Here is a 21,101-nt window from a genome sequence, read left to right on the forward strand (position 1 = left end):
TGGTTCGGTGGCAGATGACGGTTTTCTGATCAAACACAACAATTAATCAGAGAAATAGATCAAAACCGAGACGCTGTCAGATTTTCTAGCTGAACTGAACTGATCTTTGTGTCTTACTACTACGCCTCTGGGACTCTGGCACGCTGCCACCAGATGAATCATTATTCCTCCAACTTTGACAGAGACTGAGGCCTGGAACCCAGATGACGGCAACGCTTTCCATGAGCGGCCAAGTACTTAGTCACGTCATTGTCATTGTAATAGAAGTCAATATGCCATCAGATTTCATGGTCGCCTTATTCAACCTTAAGTTAACCATTCTCTTTCAAAACAGTGGCAGCGACGATGCGGCAAGAGCAGAGAAATTTACAGCTAGAGAAATGGTGAAGATGCGTTAAGCTTTTAAAATTTCTGAATGAGTCGCTAATTGTTAGACACCAAAGTGACGCCAAACAGACATCTTTTGTTTGCACAATTTGTGGAAAATGCAGCAGATAAATAAAACCTCCATCACCTTTCCTGGGCTGCGTTGAGGCGCTCCTGCAGAGCGTCGAAACATAACGCTGTGCTGGAATAAACTGATGGGGAGCTGGAATGACTTGGTAATCCTGCAGCTAAAAACCAGCGTCGCAGGAGGATATTTCTAGTCTATTGTTGATCATTTTCATTTTATATTCTTTAAATGATCCAAATATTTGACAAACAATGACAGATGTCAGTGTGTACATGCCTCCCACTCGAGCACAGTGACTGCAGACCTCACTGCGTGGCTGCTTACGTCTAACACGTTAAATATCACCACAAACACAGATCTAGTAAAGACAGATCTAGCAATCTGGGTCAGGTTTAGTAAACTGCACTGCAGCAGGTAAGTCATTACTGTGCATTTGATCCCCCTAGTATTTTAATCGTTCTAATAATCAGCATATATTTTGCAAATTCACAGACAGACGGTAAATGTTTTGCCATTCTCCTCATTTTGCAGCTCAATCCTATTTGTACGTTATTTATAGATCAGGTTTTGTCAGAGTTTAGTTTTGCAGTAATGCTTCTTTAAAATAGCTGATATTGATACATGAAATAGGTACATTATTTGAGTTAGTTTTGAGGAAAATAATTTCATGTTAAAGATTCAAGTTCAGATTGTGACGTTTTGAGTTCATGTTGTACTCTGAGGTTTGCTCTAGTCTCTGCAGGTGAGTTTGTAATATTATAAGCTATGAATTAATGCATCCTCAAACTCAAGACAAACGGCCAACAAGACAATGTTTGTGTTTCTATCAATTGTTGTTTATTATAAAATATGCTTCCATCTGTGGCATCTTATAGCAAGTGCATTTGAATAGTAAAAAAAAAGAAAATAAGATACATATTTAAATACTACAAATTATACAAATAAATGCTGACATTAAACAACTGTGGTTTATAAATAGCAAAGTAACATCCATGAATTTAAATAATCAACTAATTAAATTATATCACATTAAAACACATAAAGGAATTGAAAGTCAAGTTGTGCTCAGACTTCATGACAACTAAAACTTCTTTTCACTGTTTCAGTTCTTTGCTGAGTTGATATTAACAACATGGACGGCAGCAAACAGGCATCTGGATGTGGAGCATTTAAAACAAATTACTGAGATGTTGCTGCTCCTGCTGTTGCATCTACTTCTGTTGTTGCTGCTGTTGCTTCTACTGATGATGTTGCTGCTGCTGACGTTGCTGCTGCAGAAATTGTGGTTGCTGCAGTAGTTGCTGCTGCTGCTGTTGGTGCTGCTGTTGCTTCTACTGATGTTGCTTCTACTGATGTTGCTTCTACTGATGTTGCAGTAGTTGTGGTTGCTGCAGTAGTTGCTGCTGCTGCTGTTGGTGCTGCTGTTGCTTCTACTGATGTTGCTGCTGCTGACGTTGCTGCTGCTGCAGTAGTTGCTGCTGCAGAAATTGTGGTTGCTGCAGTAGTTGCTGCTGCTGCTGTTGCTTCTACTGATGTTGCTGCTGCTGACGTCGCTGCTGCTGCAGTAGTTGTTGCTGCAGAAATTGTGGTTGCTGCAGTAGTTGCTGCTGCTGCTGTTGCTTCTACTGATGTTGCTTCTACTGATGTTGCAGTAGTTGTGGTTGCTGCAGTAGTTGCTGCTGCTACTGTTGGTGCTGCTGTTGCTGCTGTTGGTGCTGCTGTTGCTTCTACTGCTGTTGCTTCTACTGATGTTGCTGCTGCTGATGTTGCTGCTGCTGCAGTAGTTGCTGCTGCAGAAATTGTGGTTGCTGCAGTAGTTGCTGCTGCTGCTGTTGGTGCTGCTGTTGCTTCTACTGCTGTTGCTTCCACTGATGTTGCAGTAGTTGTGGTTGCTGCAGTAGTTGCTGCTGCTGCAGTAGTTGCTTTTGTGTTGACTCTGCTCGTTTTCTCAGCCTTTGTCTGCCTGTGAAGGAAACAGATCAAGGTCAATCACTTTGAATCACACCTGAAACTCATGCAAGTGTTTTTACAAAATATTACATTCAGTTAAAAACTGGTTTTCATCTCAGATATGTTTGAGCACACTGGCGTTTATGCATTCCTGATGTTCAGAGCATCATAGAGATGCCAATTTGCTACTAAAACAACTACATTCCTATAAAACAATCCCACTTACATTTCTTTTGCTTTCAGGAGTGATCTGATGATGTCTTGAGCCTGACGTCCCTCAGGGTCAAGGCAGCGCTGGGTTTCATCTTTGAGGATGACACTGCAAGAGATGGAAAAACATTTAAATAAAACAACTTTCAATCAATACTCAGTGATCATTCTAATCATTATTTGCTCTTGAAAATACTTACATCACTTCCTGTTTGCTGCAGTATGGACCAGGTTGATGCACTCTCACATCAGCGATGAGATGGGGTCTTACTGCTGAAATCGTTTTTATGCACTGGCACCTCATAATACCTGGAGAACAAATGACAGCATAAATTAAGATGTGGTTTAATTATGAACATTTTTAATCACAGGTCTCATGACTGTAGAATATTTTCGCACACTTACTAGCTGAGGAGCAGACGGCGATGCAGGCCAGAAGAACGATGCACTGGATCCCAGAGTTCATCTTTACCTCAGCTTGTGAAGATCAGTGGTTTCTTCTGCAGTGATTTGCCTCGTCTTTGACGTGAAGCGTTCTTCACTCCTGAGTCTGTTTGACTGTGCAGCTCCATCACCATCTCGTTTTATACGCTCACACCGAGGCGAAAACCTGCCAGGTGAGTCTTCTTAGGAACTGATCTAAATAAAGAAAACTTTCCCTCTTCCCAACTTTCACTGCCCCCGTGTCGTTTTCCTCTGAATCTGGAGGAGCAGACTTCCAACACGTCACAAAACAATCCGGTTGTGTTGAAACTCGGCCGCCTTCGAGGCATTTTGTCTGTGGGTGTTGGATAAATAAACAGATCAGGATCTGCAGGTTAGAGAAGACAGATAACTCTCAACCGTCACAGTGGTGGTCGGAAATATTTATTTATTAGCACTAATTCAGTTATAAAGATCATTAATCAACGGTTTCCTCTGCTGCAATATGAACCCTAAACCTGCAACCACAGATATAATGTAAATGTTTAGACTCAAGTATATTCAAGTGTTAGAACGGCCCAATCAAAGCCCAGACCTGAATAGAAATGGATGTTTATTGAGGCTCTTTAATACAGCTGAGTTTAAGCTCTTTGAAAAGAAGAACTGAAGAAACTTTCAGTCCCCAGATTTGTAAAGTTGTTAGAAACAAACCCAAATAAACATAAAGTTGTATTTGCATCAAATGTTTCCACTTTAAAACTATTTTCCATTTTCTTTTAGTTTACAGTTTTGAGTTAGTTTGTGTTGTTTTGTCACACAAATCCCAAAAGGTAGGAACATCTAGAGATCATGAAAATCAGTCTGAATCTTTGATTTCCACTCTGTTTCATCGTTACTGCAGAAGCGATCATGTGTTATACTTCACTACATCTTCTGATGAGTCAATGGTTTTTCTCTTTTTGACATTTTGACTGCAGCAGTTCACACACACAATGCTGCCACCTCTTGGCTCACTGTCCCCTCTGTGCTGCACAATCTCAGGTCTTCATGGTTCGGTGGCAGATGACGGTTTTCTGATCAAACACAACAATTAATCAGAGAAATAGATCAAAACCGAGACGCTGTCAGATTTTCTAGCTGAACTGAACTGATCTTTGTGTCTTACTACTACGCCTCCGGGACTCTGGCACGCTGCCACCAGATGAATCATTATTCCTCCAACTTTGACAGAGACTGAGGCCTGGAATCCAGATAACGGCAACGCTTTCCATGAGCGGAGATGTGCTGCAACCTGTCACAGCTGGAAAACAGCCAAGTACTCAGTCACTTTGTTATTTTCGTAATAGAAGTCAATTTAAAACAGATTTCACGGTTACTTTATTCAGCCACGTGTGTATCATTCTTTTCCAAAAATGTAGCAGCAATAATACGGCAAACGCAGAGATTTATTTTACAGCAAGAGCAGCAAGAGATCAGATAAAGATCCATGATGGATTCAAAAACAACTTAATCAGGTACTAATTATTAGACACCAAGGTACTAGCGTGTGTGTGTGTTTTTGTAAATGAAGTGGATTCACACCATATTTCTAAAACAGACCACCCACTGGCTGCATTAACTCAGTAAGCGCTCTAATGGTCCCACAACTACTGTTGAAAAACAAATTGTGTTGTGGTTGGACTAAGGCTCGTCAACATTTGAGAAATATATTCAGTTTGACATCATTCAAAACACAGGATGTGACATATTTTATAGTCATTCAACTACAGAGGCCAGATGATGACGCTCTGAACGTTTAACCCTTCAGAGGAACTGGTTTGAGGTTCAGTTCACACAGAGCTGTGAAAACGAATCCGTTGCTTCCCTCAGACAGACAGGAGGTATTTCTCCAGATGATTTACAGCAGGCTGAAACATTTGACCCATGAATCCAACTACCACATAAGAGCCTGAAACGAAGACACGCGACCTTGAACATGAAGCTGAACATGTTCCTGCTGGGTGTGAGGGAAACGGCTTCATGTCGTTCACTTTGTTTTACTGCCCTCCATTAAAACAGTTGCCATCAAAAATGACATGACTCAAACCGTACGTCTTACTTTTTACCTTTTTTCTCCACTGTTGAACAGTTTTTAATCAGACACCTGAATAGATACAGAAATATTGTTTTCATGTAAGGTTTTTATTCATTTAAGGGAAAAAAAACCCAATCTAGATCTGGACTTGGACAGAATTGTTAAAATCACACACATTCACACATGGTTTGATTGAGGTAAAGTCAAAATGTCTCCATCACACAGGGAAAAATTAAGAGACCACTTAAAATGATCAGTGTCTCTGATTTTACTCTTTATAGGTTTATGTTTGAGAAAAATAAACTTTGTTCTTTTATTCTACAAACTACTGACAACATGTCTCTGAAATTACAAGCAGAAATTTAGTATTTCAGTGATTCTTGAGAATATGGACAAAACAGGTCCTATGGATAAAGCACAAAATTTGAATAAAATATACTCAAAATATTATTTTTTCAAATATCTGACTAAACTAACCTGGGTCATGTGAGCACAACAATGTATATTTTCCAGGTATTTGCTGAATATTTTTTTATTTTAAACATTGTAGTCGGTGGATGATGCCTGTAAAAGCCTTTGTCCAGGAGCAGAACTCAATACATTATAATAGTTTAAAATAATTAAAGAAATACTAAAATTATATATTAAGACAATTAAGTATAAGTAGTCATATAAATAATTATAAAGGTATCAATAACTTGAATTAAAAATCATTTTTATATATTTTCCAACTCCATTGAAATTTGTCCCTAGTTTTTGTCAACACCGTCAGAAATGAAAAGAATGCAAAAAAATCAGGCATTATTGGGGGGCACCAGAACTTCTGAGGACCCCATGACCACTTCCTTTCTCTTCCTTTGCTAAGAGGGCTAGTTAGCTCTGGTTAGCATATGTTATTATTTAGTTTTTTATTCTTTTTATTCCTAAGTTGTTTGTCACAACCATGATGTGTCAAACACCATAATTGACAATTTACAAAACTTTTATGAAATTTTGTGAAATAAAAGCTTAATTTTGGTAAAATGTAAAGATTTCATGAACCTGATGAGCTACAATATGACCTCCTTCAGAATAACATCATATAAATTGAGGTAATTTGGCATTTTGTCAACTCCATCAGTTTTTCTGACTCTTTCAGTGAAATTGTTGTCAAATCTCACTTAAATGTGCAGTTAATTCATTTTAATGTATTTTACATAAATTGAATTACTTCACATACCAAGTTTTTCATTTTACTCACTAGTTTGTCACCACCTTCAGTTCTGTGTCAACTCCGTCATGCAGTGTCAACTTCGTCAGATTGACTTTTTGTTGATTTTTGTTTTAAATAATATTTATTTTGTTTCTTGAGAAGCATTTGTCTTTAAAATGAGTAAAAATATCACTAATAGGGTCATTAAAAATTATTTTGTATTTATTTTTGTCAGATGGTGATGACAATGTTCTAGGTCAGGTCGATTAAAAATGTAATTTAAAAAAAAAATGTTGCAACTGGGAGCCTGTACCTTAGCATCTTTACATTTCCAAAATATTATTTGTCATATACATACATCAGGTTGAGAAATAACAAAAGAAATTATGGAAAAATTAAAACCCATTTTGTCCCTATTCTCAAGAATCACTGATTTATGTTGCAGAAAACAAGAAATTGACAAAATAACACAAAAGATGCAAAGAAAACAAGTTTATATTCATTCAATGGGACTCTTAGTGTTTTTCTAGAGCTGTATTTAAGTCCAGACTTTGACTAGACCACTTTCATTTGATTGCTTTTGAGATAGTCAGAGGTGAACTTAGCTCTGGATCATCGTACGGTCTGGATGCCTATTTGATAAAGACTTACTGGTTTATCACAAAAGCTAACAGACCCAGAAGAGGCGTCAGAGCAATGAGAGTGTGGGATTTTAAATAAAGTCTTCAGAAAACAACAAACAGTCACCTTAATTTATCTGAATCCATAATTATCTTGACAACAGAACAGACACAAAATGGTTTGTTAAAACAAAAGTAGTCAGAAACACTTCAGGCACGGTGATAATTAAATAACTTTGGGCTTGTTTTACTGCACCGGAGTGAAGGTGACAGGTTGTATCTGAGTCGCAGCAGAATCAGACATTATAGTTTTGAACGTGTCTCTTTTTACGTGCAAAAATAAATCGATACATTTCCTCCACCGTCTGTTTTAACATATACCAGATTAGCCAGTAATGTTTCAGTACAGAGCAATAAAAAGACAGAAGTGTTGGGTTTAAATATATTTATTTATTTAAGTTAAGCAAATTTTTAAATATATGTATATTTACATCCTTCAAAAATAATTGTACATATCAAACAAAGTATAAATCCACAGGTTTTTGTTGGTCACATTTTGCTGATTAACCAGTAATTCAGTCCTGACAGAGACTCTGGTCTGGTATTAAATAAAATGAATATTTTACTTTTAGCTGCTAGTGCAAACTATGTTTCATAGAATAAAACAAACAAAAACGTAATAAATATCAGCTTTAACGTCACTGATGTGTGACAGACGATGTTGCTCTTGCTGTTGATTGTGTTGTAGCTGCAGTTGTTGTTGTTTATGTTGTTGTTGTTGAGAGTTTCTTCTTGTTCCTGTTAAGAAAACAAACCAAATGTAAACATTTTGAAACCACCACTCTTTATGCATCTAAAAAAACGATTTGAATTTGTGTTACTTGTTTAAATCTCTACAACGTAACACATTCAGCGCTGAGGTTTGAGCCTAAAATGGATGAAAGTTTTCTTCTCCAAGAGAATATTTAGGAACCGATTGTTTAGGCCTCTGCTAGTGGTAAAAACTTGTAAATTCTTTAGATTTGATGACGTGATTCCCGTTCACTGAATCACTTCAGCTCCTTCGGCTGCCACTAAATACCAATTTGATCTATTATGTAAAACTTAAGTGAAAGATGTTTGAAAAGAACTACTTTTTCACTTACATTTCTCGATCTCGCAGGAGTCTTTTGGTGAAATCTAACTCCGGGTTGAGACAGAACTCTTTATTATCGTTCCGGACAACTCTGCAATAACAGAGTAATAAACCAGTCTTTAGTTTCCAGTGATGTTTCTGATCGTTTTGACAATTTGTTTCTGCAGGTACTTACATCACTTGGCGCTTGTTGCAAATCCCACTCGGTTCATTCACCTTTACATCAGCGATGAGATTGTGCCTTACTGCTGGGATCGTCTTTATACAACGACATTTCGGAATTACTGGGGAGAAATTATTACAGCGCAAGTTAAGAAGGTATTTTGTACCCAATAAAGCAACAAAAGAAAATGTTTCTACAGCAAACTTACCATGTCCTGACGTGCAGAGGAAGACGCAGGCCAGGAGAACGATGAGCTGGACAGCTGACTTCATGTTTGTCTCAGATGGTAGAAATGAGTGAAACTGGTTTCTCCTCTCCAGACTGAAGGATTTCTCCTCTCTGTGGGTTTTGCTGTCTGACTCTGGAACGCCATGAGCTTCACCTTTTATACACTCAGAGTTGCAAAAATAAGTCTTCCTAAGAAGTGAAAATGAAAAAAAATTCCCGCTTTTCCGCCTCCACTTATCTGTTTTCTTCTGAAACAGGAGGAGCTCCTCACTTCCTTTTATGGACTTTCTGCGCTGAGGGGATTCCCTGCTACACAGCGAAACAAGCTGAGTGACCTCCGACTGCACCCGCCGTTTATGTTGCTGCTGCAGAAACATTGGCTCCTGTGGAGCAGGAATCAATGTTTATATGACAAGTCAGTAACTCCTCACTGATACGGATTCACTTTAGAGTTTTACAGCCTGTCAGATATCATGCACAGTTATGTATTCTACATTCCTTTAGTGTAATAATGTTTTTTTTAAGCTATGGTTGTCTATCCATTTTCCTCCAACACCAACTTGTTGATCGTTTGACCTTTCATTGATTGTTATCAGCACTTGGATGCTTCCCAGCTGCATTGCCACACACTCCCACACACAGAAAGCTGTTGAGTTACATTATCTTGTGACGATGGAGGAAGATTGTTGTCTCAGGCTTTGATGTTGTTGAGACAGACGCTGACGTTGTGCTGGAAGCGAACCAGCGTTCCTGCTTTGCGATGTGAAACTCGAACCCACGGATGAAACCGGAGGAAGTTTCTAAAAGTTTGGAAACGGTACAATTTGGTAATTAGGTGAAACTGCATTTTTTTTTCTGTACCATGTCTTGACATTACTTTGATTTGATTAGTTTGTGCTGTGATTTTTCACTCATTTTACATGTTTACTAATCGGCCAGATGAAGCTGTTCTCTCATCGTCTCACTCCTGTCTCAATGATCGGTTTCATAGTTTAACAGAATCATTAAAAACCAAAATACACGGCGTGTTTTATTGTTTCATTGCTCTGGAAAGCATTGCACACCTCTTAGCTTGTCAGCTGCAGATTAAAGAAGCGTCATCTTAATAACTGCTCATGTTTCCAAACAGCCAAATGAGTGTTTTCTGAAAGTGTGATAACTGGAGAAATCTCCCACACTCTGCCTGACATCTTCACCCGTAAAACCTCCCGGGATGTGCAGCAGGGCCTCAATCAGTGACTTTAATGTCAGTTATTTGAAAGCAATTATTCCTTTATTAGATCATTTCGCTCACACGATCACAGATGCAACAAATGTCATGGTCAGCTCTTTTAGTTCCCCTTTTGTGTTGAATTCTTTGGAAAGAAGAAACTGTGATTCCTCAAAATAAAATAAAAAAGAAGAGTCATTAATTAAAAGGTCTTAAATGGGATTCTTGGTTCCAGATAATGTGAAGCTCTGAAGAAAAATGTGTTTAACTTGGAGGTATGAAGCCTAGAAAAAGGATTTTTTTTTATTCCACTACTTTTACTGCTTTCAGCATTTCGGCTTGTTTAAGATGAGAAAAAGGACTTTTGATCTTTCTTTCCTCCTGACGCTGATTGAATCAGATGGTTGAGTCTTTAAAGTAACAACATCTCTTCTACATTAACAAATAAGATTGCATTTTTCTAATTCATATGTGTATTTATGTTACTCAGTCTAAATATTTTAAGAAAGAAATAACTATATATATATATTTTTTTAAGTAAACGTTTGACATTCGGTCCAAAGCTCACAAACGACTTTGCGACCTCAAATACTCAAATTTATCACCGTGCGTTTAGCAAAGATACTGTAAACAAAAAAAAAAAAATCCAGATGACATTAACTTGTGGGTTAAACTTACTATATTTTAAATAGCATCTTATTCATTTTATGGAGGAAGTGGGACAGAAATAAAAACCCAAGCAGATTCTTTTATTGCCACCTACTGGTATGTTTGTAACTTTTACCACACATGACCTCATTTGTCTTTCGTTGGTCGGATAAATCCTGTCGGTGGTTTTCTGTCAGCAGCTCAGAATCGTTTAGTCTGCAATAAAAAAACTAATATGAAACTAAAGGGTCAATCATGACTTAAAATAATACAAACCCCACCACCAAGATGACACATTTAATACAACTGAATTACATAAATAATAATAGCTGTTTCATAAGAATCAAAATCAGAACAAAACATAGAGGATAACTGTCTTTATTATGATTTCAGCCTTAAAAACAAAAAATGAGGTTAAATCTTGACAGACACAAGTTTCACATTTACATTTAATTGTGCAGAAAGAGCAACAAGTCTTGACATTGTTTTGCTAATTGGATCAAATTAGATAACAAGTATTGATTGAAAAGGTTAATATAATACATCTCTTCCTTCAAATCTCTAAAACCTGGAACATCAGAAAAAAACCCACAGTATTTTTCACAGGATTCCAACTAAACAACCTGAAGCTGTTACTTGTTCTATTCTATGACATTTTGGCACAAATGAGGAATTGAGTAATCCAGCCGTTGCAAAATAATCTGAGCTGATGAAGACACGCTGCTGGAGCCGTTCCTGCTGGAGCTGTGGATACTTGAGCTCATCCGGGCTGGGAGTTCTAGTTCTAGTTGGCAGTGGGATCCTGTGAGGGAAGCAAGACGGGACGAAGAGAAAAAGAGACATTTCTGAGTGAAAATAATGTGATAACTCAGTAGAAAAAAAAAAAAAAATCAACTGATCGTTGTTTAGATTGCAAATTTTATTCTCTCTGACGCTTTTCCTTGTCCATCTACACTCTATCCTGTTCAAAGAGCTTGAAAAGCAAACATGAGTGAAGTTTCCCTCCTCCATCTTGTTCAAATCTAACGAAATTGGTGACAAACGTTTGTGCAGTAAAGATGTCCATCTGTATCGTTTTCATTCTAAAAATAGTAGTAAAGAAGCTTCCAGATGTAATCAGTGGTCGTCATCAATATCTTTATATATATATAAATATTTTATATATATACCATACCCAGGTCAGCCAGGTGAGGAGATCTACCTCCTCTGCAGGTTCAGGTGGCTGAGATCTGATGAGGAAAACAAAGAAAACAGCCGTTCAGATCAACCCTACATGTTTGATAACTTAGTATCTGGGAAGAATACATTGATTAGTGTTGAAACACACACCCACACACACACACACACGCACACACACACACACACACACACACACACACACACACACACACACACACACACACACACACACACACACACACACACACACACATATATATATATATATATATATATATTTGCCTTAAAGCCTCCAGGGTTGTAGCAGCTGCAGTTGTTGTTGAGAGATTGCCTTCAGCGTTCTTCTGCCTGCTAGGAAAACAAACATTATTAAAGATTGTGAAACCACTGCTGAGTAATGCGTAAACATTCTGAGTATTTTTACTCATTTAATCATGTAAAAATAGATTGGTTAAGTGCTAAAATGAAAATTTTACGATGGGTGTTGAGTTACAAATTTGCAGACTCCTGTTGGTAGCAGAATAAAAGTATTACTACTTTAGATGTGATGATGTGATTCCTGCTGACCATTTAATGCACTACAGCTGCTACAGATGCTGCTGTTGACCTTTAATTTTCTATGAAATAAAATACGATAAAATTTTATTTGTATAGCACATTTCAGCAGCAAGGCATTTCAAAGTGCTTTACATAGTAAAAAACACAAAGTCATGCAACATAGAATCAACAATCAAAACATTACATTAAGTCAATGCCATCGTTAAACTCTATGTAAAACTTAAATGAACAACAATTATAATAATTACTTTTTCACTTACATTGCCATCAGCAACCTTTTTGTAAAATTTGACTCCGGGTTAAGACAGAACTCCTTATTATCTTTCCGAACGACTCTGCAGTAACAGAATAATTAGTCAGTGCTCAGCCTTCAGTGTGGTTTCTGATAGATTGACAATTTGTTTCTGCAAGTACTTACATCACTTCACGCTCGTGGCAAGCCGGACTCGGTTCATTCACCTTTATATCAGCGATGAGAGAGGACCTTACTGCTGGGATCGTCTTTATACAGCGACATCTGCCAACTGAGGGGGGATTACAGCGTCAAGAAAACAGTTTACACCGCACAAAGAAAAATATTTTGTCATATATAATTATTTCCTTTATTAAACAATTAAGTGGATGTCATTTTTGGTGCAGTACACTTACCTGGATTTGAGGTGCAGATGGCGATGCAGGCCAGCAGAACGATGCACTGGATCGCAGACTTCATGTTTGTCTCAGATGGAACAAAATTAAAGTTTTTGCAGTGATTCTCTCCTCCTCAGTGTGGAAACGCTCTGACTGTGAAATACCATCTGCTTCACATTTCATGCACAAAAATGTCAAAAGCAATTCTGCTCTCTCCTGAACCAGATGGAGCGTCCCACTTCCTTTTATGGACTTCCTGCTGCTGAAGGGGAAAAAAACTCCTTCACAGTGAAGAACGGTGAAGCTTTTTGGTTTTGACAGGCAGCCATCACTGATGAGACGAAAAAGAAAGTGATAAAAAGTGCTTTTTATTTAAAACAGATGACAAACATGTTATACATTTAAATAAAAAAGATGTGAAATCGAAATGGTTTAGATTCATTGAGTTGCTCTGTGTGCTAACCGCCAGTCCCCATGAATTACATTTCATTACGTTCTGAAACTTAAGCAAGTTGAGTACATAAAACTGGAGATTTTGTTGGATTTTTTTCAATAAATAAACTAGTAAATGCTACGACAATCAGAATGTGGACATAGAAACTATAAAACATTAACATGAAAGCAGTCAGTGAAATGACCAAATAGAGTTTATCTACAGCAGGAAGTCCTCTCTGCTTTGTATTGGTGTCACTTTTTAAAGTTGCTTTGAACCTTTGATACAGGATGGATCCATGTTTTATGACTTTCACACTAAATCAGAGCAAACTCACTGTCTTCTCTGTCCAAGTTTGATTCTCCATGTTGGTGCTGTAATGTTTTTTATTTGGTTTTTGTGGATCTAGTAATATTTATTCATTATTAGCAGCTGGACTGAAAGAAGTTGGAGAAAGAAGATGAAGACATGCAGTAAGGGGTTTTGGAATCAAACCTCATCAGAGCCTTAATCAATGTCTTTAAAATAGGAGTTATTGATACTTTGAAAAAAAATTGTTTATGTCATTTTTCTCCCTAATTCACAGCTTATTTAGTTCTCTTTTTGTGGGGACTTCTTCAGAAAGCAGAACGGTGGTTCCTCGAAAACAATGAGATTCTTAAAAACAGCAGAGTTCTCTGGGATTCTTGCACTTGAGCCCAGATAATGAAAAGCTCATTTTAACAGGAATAAAAACAAGTTTTATGCATCTATGAAGGGGAGAAAGGGGATTCTCCAGAAAGTTCTTTTCTGTGCTATTTAGATGTTGTTCACCTCGACCCAGATCTGTTCAGGCGAAGCTCTGTTCAAAGTGCCTGATTTAAAAATCTAATTGAGATCAGTGAGCAGTTCCCTCTTAGTGATCTGCTGGTTAGGATGATCAATAATCCTCAATTTTATTTTTATTCCTCCACTCCTCTGCTCATCACCTTTTAGCCCTTTTAGTCTTACTAAGCTCTCAACTATTTGGACAATTTAGAGACAAAATGTCCCATCGGTTCTGTTTCTGGGCTGCAGGAGGACCAACAGAATGAATAGCAAGAACATGCAAACTCCATGCAGGCAGCATTGTGCAGCCACATGTATAACTTTACATACACCCTGTGCAATTCAACAGGAAAACACATTCATCTTGAGAACATTTTAAAGTTGTATGTTTAATGACATAGATAGAGATTAACCTGTCATCTGATTACTGGGATTTCAATCTCAGCTGTGATAGTTTCACCTGAGGCTCATCATTAACATCCTATCAGAGCACAAAACCATTGATCAGTGTGTGACCCCCCCCCCAGTTTTTTAGCTGTGGAACAGAAACTAGTCTGTCAGAGGAAGCAGCTGGTTGTTTCATCATCTGAGATGGTTGTGAAACGCATGTAGAGTCTCTGCAGCTTTAATCAACCAGGATGTTATAACCAGGTCTGAACGGTGCTTCGGGACTTTTTATGATTATCTTTTGTGTAAATCTGTTTTCTTTGATTATCCTGTTTCAACATTCACTGCGTCATTGGAGGTGTAGAAAAGTGTTAAGATGAACTGACCCAATAAAGTCAAATCAACGTGTCGGCAAGTCAATGAGACACAGTAGAAACTGTAAGTTGTCACTTTTAGCTGCTTTAATCTTGAACAGTATCCATTAATGTAATACAAAATACAACAACCAGTACGGCTTGTTTAATGCAACTGAAGTGTTTAATTACAGGAGTATAGAAGTTAAATTTTGTTAATTTGATTTCAATCATGAAAGTAGAAACATTGGAGCAAAGAGTGACAGATGCATGAAATTTAACATTGCATAAAGAAGACTGGCTTTAAACATATTGATTGTTGATTGGATTACACTAAATGAATATGAATACGTCTTATTGTTTGACATTTTGGCACAAATGAGGAACTGAGCAATCCAACAAATGTTGCGAAAGAAACTCTACTGATGATGAAACCCTGGAGCAGTTCCTGTCCTGGTGGAGTTGGCAGTGGGTTCCTGTGAAGAAAGAGAGGAAGACAATAAGAAAAAGATGCTGCTGCTGCAAGCTGACTTTGTGTTTTTATGTTAAGCTTAAATGAAAAACGTTAAAATAATTACTTCTTTACTTAAATGTCCATAACTCGCAGGAGGTTTTTGGTGAAATTTGACTCCGGGTCAAGACAGCGCTGTCTGTTATCTGTCATGATGGCTCTGCAGTAACAGAATAATTAGTCAGTGCTCAGCCTTCAGTGTGGTTTCTCATCATTTGACAATTTGTTTCTGCAAGTACTTAGATCACTTCACGCTTGTGGCAAGCTGGAGTCGGTTCATACACCGTTACATCAGAGATGAGATGGTTCCTTACTGCTGGGATCGTTTTTATACAACGACATCTGCCAACTGAGGGGGGATTACAGCGTCAAGAAAACAGTTTACACCACACAAAGAAAAATATTTTGTCATTTATCCTTTTTTTTTTTTTTTTGCATTTTGCATTTTTTTGCAGTACACTTACCTGAATTTGAGGTGCAGACGGCGATGCAGGCCAGCAGAACGATGCACTGGATCGCAGACTTCATGATTGTCTCAATGGAACAAAAATAACGTTTTTGCAGTGATTCTCTCCTCCTCAGTGTGGAAACGCTCTGACTGTGAAATACCATCCGCTTCACATTTCATGCACACATGGATTTCAAAACCAATTCTGCTCTCCCCTGAACCAGATGGAGCGTCCCACTTCCTTTTATGGACTTCCTGCTGCTGAAGGGTCAAAAACTCCTTCACAGTGAAGAACGGTGAAGCTTTTTGGTTTGACAGGCAGCCATCACTGATGAGACGAAAAGAAGTTTTGCACCAACAAAGCAAGGAGATGTGTGGCACCTGCTTTGCAGCTGAAAAGCTTTTCTATAATCTAGTCATAGTTTACTGTAAATAAATGAGGTCATGTGATTCCTAGGGGGTTACTTGCTTCTATCAGGACTCTGGAGTTTCCCATGTATCACTAAACTTGACAGATCCAAAGAGGCATCAGAACTTCAACATAAAGTCTTCAAAAAACAACATTCAGCTAAATGAAGGTGACATTTGTTCTGTTGCCATAATTAATCTTTACAAAAGTAAAAGTGGGCTGAGATACGGTGGAAATGCCATGTGGGTACAAAGTGGAGAACAGACTCAGATTTACTATGAAATCCTTTGATGTTACCAATAGAAAGTATAAAATAAAAGCAGAATGCAGAAGTGTTTATTTGGATTTGTATTTATTGTAATTTAACCATCAACAGCAAGTGGATTTTATGTACAGTGCAATAAAATACAAAAATACATACATGTATATGAATTAAAACAAAATTATGAAAAACAAAAAGTCTACATCTTCCCAAAGGGAACGAGGCAAAGCTTTTCTGGTTCACAGCATTAGCTTCCACTGATTAAACTTAAAAATACAAACTGACAGATAATTTTGGAAAGTCACAATTTGCTGATTAACAAGCCTGTCGTTGCCTGAAATAAATATTTTAGTTTTAGCTGCTGGTACAAATGTTTGTAGACTTAAATAAAATCTAACCAACACAAACAGAAGGAATAGCAGCGTTAATGTCACACAGCGTTAATGTCACTGCCTCCTGACAGAAGATGATGTTGCTGCTGATTTTGTTGTGGTTGCAGTTGTTGTTGTTGTTGTTGTTGTTGTTGTTCTGCAAAGAAGATAAAGAACTAGTGAATATTTTTAAACCATCACTGTTTATGTTTCTTTAAAAATTGTCTGAATAAGGTTTTTACTCAATACAGGGAATTCTGTAGTAGCAAAAAGAAAAATATCAACAAAAACTTTTTGTGATTCCTGTTGACTGATGCCCCACTGCAGCTGCCACTGAATACCAATTAAAACCTTTATGTAAAGTATTTTTATTTTATTTTTTTTTAAACATTTTCAAAGGACTAATTTTTCCACTTACATTTTTAGATCTCGCAGGAGTCTTTTGGTGAAATTTGACTCCGGGTTAAGACAGTGCTGTTTGTTATCTGTCATGACGGCTCTGCAATAAAATAATAATAAATCAGTGCTCAGCCTTCAGTGTCATTTCTGATCATGTTACAATTTGTTTCTGCAGGTACTTACATCACTTCACGCTTGCTGCACAATGGATTGGGTTCAGACACATTCACTTCAGCGATGAGAGGGCGCCTTAATGTTTCGTATGTCTTTACACAACGACACCTCTTAATAGCTGGGGAGAAATATTTACACCGTAAGTTAAGAAGATTGTTCATAACCAATAAAACAATTTTTTTTAATAAAGCACACTTACCATGTCCTGACGTGCAGAGGAAGACGCAGGCCAGGAGAACGATGAGCTGGACAGCTGACTTCATGTTTGTCTCAGATGGTAGAAATGAGTGAAACTGGTTTCTCCTCTCCAGACTGAAGGATTTCTCCTCTCTGTGGGTTTTGCTGTCTGACTCTGGAACGCCATGAGCTTCACCTTTTATACACTCCCAGTTGCAAAATAAGTCTTCCTAAGAACTTAGAAAAAAAAAAAACTTCCTGCTCTTTCACTTTCAGTACTTTGCAATCCATCCGATTTCTGCGTTAGGGAACGACTCCTTCACTGTGACCTTGGGGCGCTCGCCTGAGGTGTGGCGCTACGGGAAACACTGGCCTCTCCAGAGCTTTGACTTGCTGCTGCCAAAATCAGTAGATCCTCAGAGTGGAGGTCTAAAACATGTTATTATTGTATTTTACAGTCTTTCAGAAATCAGGGACATGCGGGACATGGTTACAGAAAATGTTGAAGAAAGTTTGTCATCATTCTTTGGTATAACAGGCCATCTGGATTCGGAGACAAAAAAAGAGGCGATAAGAGTAAGAAATACGTCAAACGTTGGACAAATCTAAATAGGAAGAAACAGACTTTCTTAAACGTTTTAGATTTATTAAGATCTTCTTCTGTGTTTCATTGTTCATAATGTAAACTACAATGTCTGTTCTTTTAAGATTCTGGCATGAAGTGTCACTTGCGTTTTAGAAAATTACTGTACTTAACTGATTGAAGTTTCGGCATCAACCCCATAATTAGGCCTCCACTTCATCCCGTTTTTAGGCAAACTGGTGAGAATCAGGCCACCAGTGCATCAACGAGGCACAGAAGGAAACTAGCATAAGTCAGAGAGATTTATTAACCCAATAACTTTTGGACTGCAAGTGAAGAAATTAAAACCTTGGAAATATCCCACACATCATGGAGTGAGAGAACTTGTTAACTCCTGACCAGCCATTATTGCTAATTTCATTTTAGGCATCGATTCTTCTTGGCATGGCTTCAACAAAGTGAAAAACTCCTGAATTGCGTCTCAGTTCTTTGCATCACCTGCTCCAATGCGTCTGTATTTCGCATTTTATTGTAAAAAATTGAACTTTACGTCACTGTTGCTCTCATTTAGAACCAGTCCCTCCATCCCCCTATGAAGCCCAACATTATAAAGACATTGTCATCTTAACTCTTGTTTGGTGAAAAGTTTATTTTCTTCTCACCATTCTCTATAAACCCAGACATAATGGCATGTGGACATCTCAGTAGAGTCATTATGTATTAAATACTGTAACCAACCTGTCTGTCACAGACAGCTATGCTACGTCCAAAGCCACTTTAATCTCTTTTCTTTCCTAATCTGACACTCTGAACTTCATCAAGCCACCTGATGCCTCTTAGCTTCATGTAGCGGATTCAATTCTCAGTGAATAGTTTTGAACCAGTGTAAATAATGATCTAACAGACTCATAAATGCAATCTGTTTCCAGTGAAAGGGGTGACCGTTAATGTTTGGTTATCTTAGATTAGGATTTGGTCCTTCAGCCAGATACTTCTCGGAAATCCCTCTACTTGGAGTTCGGGGAATAACAGGGACAGAGACAGGAATTTTCAGACAACGAGATTACAGCTTCATCCAGCGGCATGCCTGTTGGGGAGAGACTCGGCGATGTGCTGCGTCTGGAAGAGACATCTTCATACTCAGATGATGTTTTATTTGTTTTGGCATCAAACGGGTGATAATACAAGTTTAAGAAACCAGATGTCTGGTCTGTTGATCTTTTTCTCACAATAGGGGTGAATGTAAAATCTAAAATATTTTTTTTAATCTTACAGTCGACTTCGGTGGGACGACAATGAACATTGGTTTTTTTTATTCTGTGAACTACTGACAGCATGTCTCCGAAATTCAAACCAAAAATTTAGTTTTTATTAGCAGAAAACGAGGAATGGCCAAAATAAGGAAAAAGACGCAGAGCTTTCAGACCTCGAATAAAGCAAAGAAAACAAGTTCATGTTCATTTAGAAACAGCAAAACTGATGTTTTAACTCGGGAAGAGTTCAGAAATCAATATTTGGTGGAATACCATGACAATTACATTAGTAATATTGGATTCCTGTTTATTTCAAGGCTGTGAAAACAAACTACAAACTACAAAAACTGTAAATGTTAAACCAGTTTGTCTACTGTGATTGAAATCAATCAAGTGAGTACGTATGAACACTGTGAACTTTATTAATATAAGATAAATAAGTCATAACCTATAATATGGTGTACTGTGGGTCCAGAGTTAATGCTTCATAAAAAACTATTTTAAAGGACTGTCTTGCAATTATTACTAAATTTCCTAATTTAATGCACTTACTAGAAAGAAAAACAACAACTTCTCATTAGTGCCATTTACCAGAAAAGTGCCAAACTGGTATGAAATTAAGAGAAATGGTTTGATGGCAAACATCAAATCTTAGCCTGGATGTAAACATGTATTTATCAATATGGATTAATTGAGAATGGATGTCACCAAACAGAGTTTATTCATATTTCATGTTAAATTAAATGCTGAGATCTTTACAGAGCCTCTTCTTTTTGTTCAAATAGAGACATTTGTTTTCTTTAAAATGCCCAAATCACCATTTCTTTACCCACAGCATTCCCTGGGATGGTTTAAATGGTTCACCTATGTTCCTAAAATCTTAAGAATTTTATTATTTCCCATTCCAAATAAGGGCCCCAGTATTTCGCAAAGTAAGCCCCTTTAGTTCCCTTTTCCGACTATTTCTTCAGAAAGATGAGACTCTGATTCCTCAAAACTGACTGACTTCACGTAGTTTTAACAATTTCACAAGGTTTCTGTGTTGCTTCGTACCCTTCACTGATTTCAAAATCAGTACATCAGACTTGTATGTCTACCCTCCATTGTTTAGTGCAGAATCAAATAAATCCCTGATACATTTCAGTGACCTCTAAGCATCGCGGTTGTGACCTTTCACATGCGGTTTGGCTGTCCCTCAGCTTGACCCCAGCTGTCTTAAGAAGAGCATCCTAATGCTGTTATCAGTTCCCTGATCGTAGGTTCTGTGGTCAGTGTGAGTTCTTGGTTTGTTGTAAAATAACATTTTATGCATTGTGGGTATCTGAGTTTTCCCTGTCTTATGATGCATCCTACCACGTCAAACATATCGTAAAACATGAGGCCTCTATCACATGAGAACAATACAAGCTGATCAAGTGGAGTGCTTGGGATGCATCCATCCATCCATTTTCTTTCACCCTTGTCCCTCAGTGGGGTCGGGAGGGTTGCTGGTGCCCATCTCCAGCTAACGTTCCGGGTGAGAGGCGGGGTCACCCTGGACAGGTCGCCAGTCTGTCGCAGGGAAACACAGAGGACAAACAACCATGCACACACACACTCACACCTAGGGACAATTTAGAGAGGCCAATTAACCTGACAGTCATGTTTTTGGACTGTGGGAGGAAACCGGAGTACCCGGAGAAAACCCACCATGCACAGGGAGAACATGCAAACTCCATGCAGAAAGACCGGGGCCGGGATTCGAACCCAGAACCTTCTTGCTGCAAGGCAACAGCTCTACCAACTGCGCCACTGTGCAGGCTTGGGATGCAATGAATGCTAAATAAAGCAGCTAATAGCTGCAAGCAACTGGCCAGATGT

At 38.0% G+C, this 21,101-nt stretch overlaps 4 protein-coding genes and 1 long non-coding RNA gene across 9 annotated transcripts; 1 reads left to right on the forward strand and 4 right to left on the reverse strand.

Moving 5' to 3' along the window:
• Nucleotides 1-1,188: 1,188 nt before the first annotated feature.
• LOC103476162 (uncharacterized) lies at nt 1,189-4,138 on the reverse strand. Its single transcript, XM_017308516.2, has 4 exons — nt 3,020-4,138; nt 2,815-2,923; nt 2,631-2,723; nt 1,189-2,417 (listed from the first exon to the last, which is right to left on the reverse strand). The coding sequence occupies exons 1-4, from the start codon at nt 3,078-3,080 to the stop codon at nt 1,634-1,636; spliced, it is 1,047 nt and encodes a 348-aa protein (XP_017164005.2). The 5' UTR covers nt 3,081-4,138; the 3' UTR covers nt 1,189-1,633.
• A 1,281-nt stretch (nt 4,139-5,419) lies between these two features.
• LOC103475944 (uncharacterized) lies at nt 5,420-9,470 on the forward strand. Its single transcript, XR_535379.3, has 3 exons — nt 5,420-6,202; nt 8,226-8,376; nt 8,707-9,470. It is a non-coding gene; the product is annotated as an uncharacterized LOC103475944 (long non-coding RNA).
• On the reverse strand, nt 7,354-8,628 carry LOC103475946 (C-X-C motif chemokine 9-like). Its single transcript, XM_008427941.2, has 4 exons — nt 8,430-8,628; nt 8,234-8,342; nt 8,069-8,149; nt 7,354-7,721 (listed from the first exon to the last, which is right to left on the reverse strand). Exons 1-4 carry the CDS (start codon nt 8,491-8,493, stop codon nt 7,688-7,690), a joined length of 288 nt encoding a protein of 95 aa, XP_008426163.2. The 5' UTR covers nt 8,494-8,628; the 3' UTR covers nt 7,354-7,687.
• A 1,199-nt stretch (nt 9,471-10,669) lies between the features above and the next one.
• On the reverse strand, nt 10,670-12,880 carry LOC103476163 (permeability factor 2-like). Of its 2 annotated transcripts, none has more exons than XM_017308473.2 (6): nt 12,693-12,880; nt 12,463-12,568; nt 12,305-12,379; nt 11,769-11,834; nt 11,482-11,536; nt 10,670-11,109 (listed from the first exon to the last, which is right to left on the reverse strand). In XM_017308473.2, exons 1-6 carry the CDS (start codon nt 12,754-12,756, stop codon nt 11,092-11,094), a joined length of 384 nt encoding a protein of 127 aa, XP_017163962.1. In that variant the 5' UTR covers nt 12,757-12,880; the 3' UTR covers nt 10,670-11,091. The 2 variants fall into 2 exon arrangements, with proteins under 2 accessions (XP_017163962.1, XP_017163960.1); XM_017308471.2 differs by having other exon boundaries at nt 11,769-11,837; nt 12,693-12,879.
• A 1,860-nt stretch (nt 12,881-14,740) lies between these two features.
• LOC103475942 (growth-regulated alpha protein-like) lies at nt 14,741-17,654 on the reverse strand. 4 transcript variants are annotated; one of them, XR_014084852.1, is made up of 4 exons: nt 15,630-15,874; nt 15,405-15,514; nt 15,241-15,325; nt 14,741-15,130 (listed from the first exon to the last, which is right to left on the reverse strand). XR_014084852.1 is itself a non-coding variant. In XM_081599953.1 (4 exons), exons 1-4 carry the CDS (start codon nt 17,489-17,491, stop codon nt 16,731-16,733), a joined length of 336 nt encoding a protein of 111 aa, XP_081456079.1. In that variant the 5' UTR covers nt 17,492-17,654; the 3' UTR covers nt 16,356-16,730. The 4 variants fall into 4 exon arrangements, 1 of the variants encoding a protein (XP_081456079.1); XR_014084850.1 differs by having other exon boundaries at nt 15,233-15,325; nt 15,630-15,846; XM_081599953.1 differs by lacking the exons at nt 14,741-15,130; nt 15,241-15,325; nt 15,405-15,514; nt 15,630-15,874 and adding exons at nt 16,356-16,812; nt 17,074-17,154; nt 17,238-17,346; nt 17,428-17,654.
• Between the last annotated feature and the right edge of the window lie 3,447 nt (nt 17,655-21,101).

This window comes from Poecilia reticulata, chromosome 18, assembly GCF_904066995.2.
Source record: "Poecilia reticulata chromosome 18, P_reticulata-male-v2, whole genome shotgun sequence".
Taxonomy (NCBI): domain Eukaryota; kingdom Metazoa; phylum Chordata; class Actinopteri; order Cyprinodontiformes; family Poeciliidae; genus Poecilia; species Poecilia reticulata.

What these genes read in the sequence shown, in the direction of transcription:
- LOC103475942 (XM_081599953.1), bottom strand. Translation starts at nt 17,491, where the DNA reads ATGAAGTCAGCTGTCCAGCTCATCGTTCTCCTGGCCTGCGTCTTCCTC. An exon ending in CCTCTGCACGTCAGGACATG is followed by an intron (nt 17,347 to 17,427) that starts GTAAGTGTGCTT and finishes ATTTCTCCCCAG; the next exon opens with CTATTAAGAGGTGTCGTTGT. An exon ending in CTCCTGCGAGATCTAAAAAT is followed by an intron (nt 16,813 to 17,073) that starts GTAAGTGGAAAA and finishes TCTTCTTTGCAG; the next exon opens with AACAACAACAACAACAACAA.
- LOC103476163 (XM_017308471.2), bottom strand. Translation starts at nt 12,756, where the DNA reads ATGAAGTCTGCGATCCAGTGCATCGTTCTGCTGGCCTGCATCGCCATC. An exon ending in CATCTGCACCTCAAATCCAG is followed by an intron (nt 12,569 to 12,692) that starts GTAAGTGTACTG and finishes ATCCCCCCTCAG; the next exon opens with TTGGCAGATGTCGCTGTATA. An exon ending in TGCCACGAGCGTGAAGTGAT is followed by an intron (nt 12,380 to 12,462) that starts GTAAGTACTTGC and finishes CTGTTACTGCAG; the next exon opens with AGTCGTTCGGAAAGATAATA.
- LOC103476162 (XM_017308516.2), bottom strand. Translation starts at nt 3,080, where the DNA reads ATGAACTCTGGGATCCAGTGCATCGTTCTTCTGGCCTGCATCGCCGTC. An exon ending in CGCCGTCTGCTCCTCAGCTA is followed by an intron (nt 2,924 to 3,019) that starts GTAAGTGTGCGA and finishes TTTGTTCTCCAG; the next exon opens with GTATTATGAGGTGCCAGTGC. An exon ending in TGCAGCAAACAGGAAGTGAT is followed by an intron (nt 2,724 to 2,814) that starts GTAAGTATTTTC and finishes CATCTCTTGCAG; the next exon opens with TGTCATCCTCAAAGATGAAA.
- LOC103475946 (XM_008427941.2), bottom strand. Translation starts at nt 8,493, where the DNA reads ATGAAGTCAGCTGTCCAGCTCATCGTTCTCCTGGCCTGCGTCTTCCTC. An exon ending in TGCAACAAGCGCCAAGTGAT is followed by an intron (nt 8,150 to 8,233) that starts GTAAGTACCTGC and finishes CTGTTATTGCAG; the next exon opens with AGTTGTCCGGAACGATAATA. An exon ending in CTCCTGCGAGATCGAGAAAT is followed by an intron (nt 7,722 to 8,068) that starts GTAAGTGAAAAA and finishes TTTTCTTAACAG; the next exon opens with GAACAAGAAGAAACTCTCAA.